General features: G+C 56.1%; 1 protein-coding gene across 1 annotated transcript in view; it reads right to left on the bottom strand.

Annotated features, from left to right (window-relative positions):
• Positions 1-4567, bottom strand: part of TEKT2 (tektin 2) — a 5542-nt gene extending 975 nt beyond the window's left edge. Inside the window, exons 1-8 of the mRNA XM_017828254.1 lie at positions 4512-4567; positions 3291-3462; positions 2803-2928; positions 1946-2151; positions 1329-1472; positions 708-822; positions 262-369; positions 6-43 (exon numbers count right to left, since the gene is read on the bottom strand). Coding sequence (XP_017683743.1) covers positions 6-43; positions 262-369; positions 708-822; positions 1329-1472; positions 1946-2151; positions 2803-2928; positions 3291-3446 — 893 coding nt within the window. The 5' untranslated portion in view covers positions 3447-3462; positions 4512-4567. The remainder of the gene's footprint in view (positions 1-5; positions 44-261; positions 370-707; positions 823-1328; positions 1473-1945; positions 2152-2802; positions 2929-3290; positions 3463-4511) is intronic.
• Positions 4568-5106: the final 539 nt, after the last annotated feature.

Genomic DNA, 5106 nt, shown 5'->3' with positions numbered 1-5106 from the left:
GCTGCCGGATTTCCTCCTCCATCTCAGCAATTTCCTCCAAGGTCTGAGGAGATAAAGGTGTGTCATGAGGGACGGCCCAGGAGACAGACTGGGACACAGCCCCCATGGCTCTGGGGATTTCACTGTGCTAGGGATGGGTTTCTGAGGATTTCTGAGAACTGAACCCTCTGCTTCCACAAGCTGCTTTCCATGTAACCAACAGCCTTTTGGATTCCATTCCCAGCCAGGGCTGTGGTGGATGACCAAAGAAATACCACTTACATTCTTCTCTTGCCATCTCAGTTCACTAAGGGCTCCTTCCATGTCTCTAATCCTCTTCCTCAAGGCAAACTCCGTAGCTATCCGCTGAGCATCCAGCTCATTGTTTGTCTGGGGAGGGAACAGGCTCCAGTCACACGTGGCTACAAGGTGTCTGTGCCCCCCAGCTGTGCCTGGGAGGTTGGGGCAAGCCCAGGAGCAAAACCAGCTGGGTTTGGCCACTGCCATAGGTGTGCAGGTCACCCTCCCCCGGTAGCCAGAAGGCAGGGATCGGTGGACAGGTACATGCCCTCCAGCTTGCTGACACTGCTGCATGCTCCACAGCACAGCCAAGCTCCTCTCTTATACCAGGAGGGCAGCTGCTCCCAGACAGACCCAGAGACATGCCTGCCAGTCTCCCACACTGGATCCAGGACAGCACCACGGATCTACAGCCGAGGGAGCATTACCTGGGCAATGGTGAGCATGATGGCTCCTCGGAGGTCAATCGAGGCTTTCATTTCTGCATCAGCACGATCCTTGTTGCACTGGCTGTTCAGTTCCCACTCACGAAGTGCAGTTGTTCTGTCAACAAATCAGTTAAGAAAATAAACTGAGTGTTTGCAAGACAGCTCAAAGGAACTACCTGCTGCAGACGAGGATGGCTTTGTGCAGCACAAAACGATTCCAGAAATCTGGAGGTCACGTCCTGCCTCACCTCCTCAGAGACTGAACCCCACTGAGCCCAACAGCTGCTCCACCAGGGGCACATCCAAGCCATAGAAGGGAATGCCAAGTGAAAATGTGCAGCAGCTCCCCCATGAGCTGTGCCAGGGGTGACACCACACCACTGAGTGTCACCTACAGCCAGGCAGGAGGCCCAGCAGCTGGCCTGGGTTTGTGGTGACAAATTAGCTAGCTCCCACAAGTCTGTGGCTTCACCATTCCACAGCAAATCCCAGAGCCAAATCCTGTTCTGAGCTCTCTCCAAAGCTGTACCCATCAAACCAGGATACAGCACAGAAGGAAAAAGCGTCTCAGGGCTCTTCCAGGCACGGATTTGGCCACACAAGGGCAGGTTCTTTCCTTACCCGTCTGGGATCCGCGTTGGGTTGACCTTGAAGGAGATGTTGCCGGAGGTGACGTTGAAGGACAAGCACTGCCGATCCAGATCCAACGCCTCCACCTTGTGCCGGTGGTCACAGTTCAGCTGCTGCCGAGCTTCCTTCAGGAGGCTGCGGAGAGCAGGGCTGGAGTCAGTGGCAGCAGGCCAAGGGGAGTGGCAGCTCTCAATTCCCGAAGCTTCATCACCATGCCAGTCATCTCTGAAATGAGGGATGACCTCCCACCCCACTGGGAACTGAGCCTGCCCCCCCAGCACTGCCTGCACTGGCATCGCCCTGGAAAATGGAGCTGCAAAGGATTCCCATGGAGGATTAGGGCCTGGGACCTTTAACACCTCCCAGCTGCTGATTCCCGAACCAAGGCAGGTGGCACAAGAGATCTGTCTGGGCCAAAATTTCCCGAGGGTGCTTGTGAAGTCTCCCTTGACACACTCTCCCTTGCCAATCCCCAGACCTTGACAATAACCATCCAAGGCTCCTGTGTGGTTCCCTGCCTGCCCGTCTCAGCGTGGCATTAGAGGCACGTTAAATATCTGGGGCCAAGCAAGGAGGGCAGAGTTTGGCCAAAAGCTGTCACTCCTCACCAGAGCTGTGTGAAGGCTTCGTCCACTCGCTGCTGCAGCTCCTTCTTGGCTTTCTCGATCACCTTCACCTCCCTGTGCAGCTCCTCCTCCACAGGGTCCCTCACCACGTCGATGTCGCGGCGGCTCTCGCGGAACGTCAGGCACTCGATGGCAACATCCAAACACAAGTTCTTTGCCTGGAGGGCATCTTCTGCTGCCTCCTTCACCTGGAAGAAGCAGTCAGCCAGGTGTGTGGGGGGAGCCTTTAGGAATGGGAGGAAGAAAGGAAGGGGAACCCACCCATACCCTCATTAAGAGGGGCTCACACTGCCCATCTTTGCAGTTCTGAAACCTTTTAGCAGGTCTGGAATAAAAATTGCCAGAGCCAAACATCTTAGTCCTCTACACCTGCCACTGCCATTGGGAATCACACCTTGCTGGGGACAAACAACTCAAGGAGCAGCAGGTTTAGAACTCACAGCATCAGAGATGTCCCATTGCTATTCTCTAGTTAAAACCAAACATTTTTGAGGGATGGTGTTAACATATTTTGCATTTTCCTTCAGAGCTCTAAAAAAAGCCCAAACAACAAAAAAACCACCCAGAAACCCAAACAGGAGCATGCAGTGCATGGCTCCATATCATGGTTTGGCTCAGCCAAGAACACACAGTGGTTTGTCTTCCAGGAAGTCATTCCATCAGCTATGGATCCCAGTATAAAATATACATATATATATATATATATAAAAATATATCTAGTGAAAAGGCCTCCTTGAAATCCAGATGGGCTTGCCCATTGCACAAAACAAGCCTCAATTATTTCACATCCCACATTGAGAGTGTAAGTTGATTTCCAGCCATCTGTTTTCCCAACATACTTTGGTTAAGGCATCGATTTCCAAGTCTATGTCTGTGAGGCATCTGGCCAGGACCTCTCTCCATCTGTCCACGCTGGTAATACGATCCTTCAGGCGGGTTCGGGTGTCACACTCATCCCATTTCGCCTGCAATTAGAGAGAAATGCCGTTACTCTTTTCAAAATGGCATTTATGAATCTTGCTGAAGCCTCGCCTTGTTTTTGGACTGACTGACCCTACACAGGAGCACAACACGTTGCCATTTGGTCTAACAGCCATTTACACAAACGGAGAGCACAGAGAACAACACAAGTTGCGACAGACATGAGAATCACATGAGGATTTCCTGACAGTACAGACACATCACTGCAAGCAGATTTACAGGACACAAATGCACATATTTAGCAGTTTCTGTACGGGTCCATACACCCAGATCCAGACACTCTCCCATGCTCTTGAGCCCGCTATCCCGACAAACCTGGGAGCAGCCCCCCTGCCAGAAGGCGCACCTGGTTGCCGGTGTCGTTGCGGAGAGCTCGTGCTTCCTGCCGGATTTGGTGGGAAGTAGAACGCTGGTGTTCGGCATCGGCCGAGATGCGGTGGGCGTTGTTCTGCCAGTCCGGCAGGGTGAACCGCTGGCCCGGCTTTACGCTCAGCGAGGCCATCTCGCTCAGCAGGTGACTGCACGGGGGTGGAAGATTTATCTGTTTATTCGTGGAAGTATGCCCGAAATGGAGCTGCAGCCACAAACTGCAGAGCTCTTCAAGAGAAAAGCAGCGGCAAACGGTAACCTGGCACCTGGCCTAACACAGACACGTGTCCTCACGATGGGGAGCATAAGGACAGGTGATCGGTGCCGTTCCTCTGCCCCAGGTCAGGGGAAAGCCCTGTGCACCGGCCCCTCCCTGGGGAACGGAGCTGCTCCCAGGGACAAGGAGCTGCTCACAGCACTGAGCTTGGACAAAATGGCTGATGATGTGACTGATTCTGCCGTGCTACAGCTGCAGGCTGAGCCCAGGGCTGTGATCCCGGGGCACTCCAAGGCTTTGCAGGGACGGCAGAGTTTGCAGCCATCTCCCTTGTTACCCAGCACATCCTGCACAACGGGCAGGAACTGCAGGGCCCGCTCCACAGACCCAGAGCGGGTCCCGAGGGGGCTGCAGGTGCCCAGCCCCACGGTCAGGTGCAGTTCTGGGGCGGGGTCCCCGTCTGTGGGATACCCCCTGTGGGATACCCCCCGTACCCGCAGCCCCCTCGGGCACGGCCACCGACACCACCGGCTGACGGGGAAGCGCAGACCAGGCATTCCCCAAGGGAAGGAAGCGCGGAGGGAGGGCACGAAGGGCCGCGGGGCACAGCGGTGGAGGGGGCCGGGAGGGCACTCGGCACCTCCGAGCCTCTCTCTCGAGGCCGACCCTGCTCCGCTCCCCACCTCAGGACCGGTCCCGACCCCTTCTCTCCCCTCACAGCCCGGGCCGGTCCCGACCCCTTCTCTCCCCCCTCAGAGTCGGTCCCGGCCCCGCTCTCTCCCCGCCCCAGGGCCGGTCCCGGCCCCGCTCGCCCCCCCTCAGGGCCGGTCCGGGCCGTGCTCCCCTCACAGCCCGGGCTGGCGCCGATCCCGCGCTGTCCCCCGCTCAGGACCGACCGTGGCCCCGCTGTCCCCCTCACCGTTCCCGGCCGATCCCCGGTCTGCCCTCACCGTTCCCGGCCGATCCCCGGTCTGCCCTCACCGTTCCCGGCTGTCCCCGGGCTCGCGCGGGGCCGTTGCCGGGCGGTCCCGGGCAGCGGCGGGTGCGGCGGGTGCAGCACCGGCTGCAGGGCGGGTGTCGGGGACAGGGACACCGCAAACCGCAGCCAAGTGGCACCCAAGGCAGCTAAGGATGATGATAATAATACTTTAAAAAATCCCAACAAAATGACCCACAGAGCAGGAGGGAGCGCCCAGACCCAGAGCACCTTCCCCACCCCACAGCAGCCACCCCTTCCCAGGACTCCTGCAGGTGGTCACAGGATTTAAACTACAACTTGAGCATTTCAAGCTCGGCCCCGGTTGGGGTTGGTTGGTTTGTTTGTTAAGCTAAACGGCATTAAAATAAAATCAAACAGAAAAGACCAGAAGCAAGTGGTTTTCTGGCATGGGTGTGCCTGGAGCTCTCCGCAGATCCCACCACCCAGCCCAACACCTCCACCTCCATCCGATCCTGGCTCTGGGAATAAATTAAAACGATGCACACAGAAATAAAATAAAGTATCACAGATGCATTTCAAAAAAAATTTATTTTTCAAATGAATACGGTTCGTTTACAATACACTCAAGTTGATGGT

The sequence above is a fragment of the Lepidothrix coronata genome, unplaced genomic scaffold (assembly GCF_001604755.1).
Source record: "Lepidothrix coronata isolate B3197 unplaced genomic scaffold, Lepidothrix_coronata-1.0 Scaffold147, whole genome shotgun sequence".
Lineage (NCBI taxonomy): Eukaryota > Metazoa > Chordata > Aves > Passeriformes > Pipridae > Lepidothrix > Lepidothrix coronata.
The sequence above is the reverse complement of the archived record's forward strand: the minus strand, read 5'-3'. Positions and strand labels throughout refer to the sequence as shown.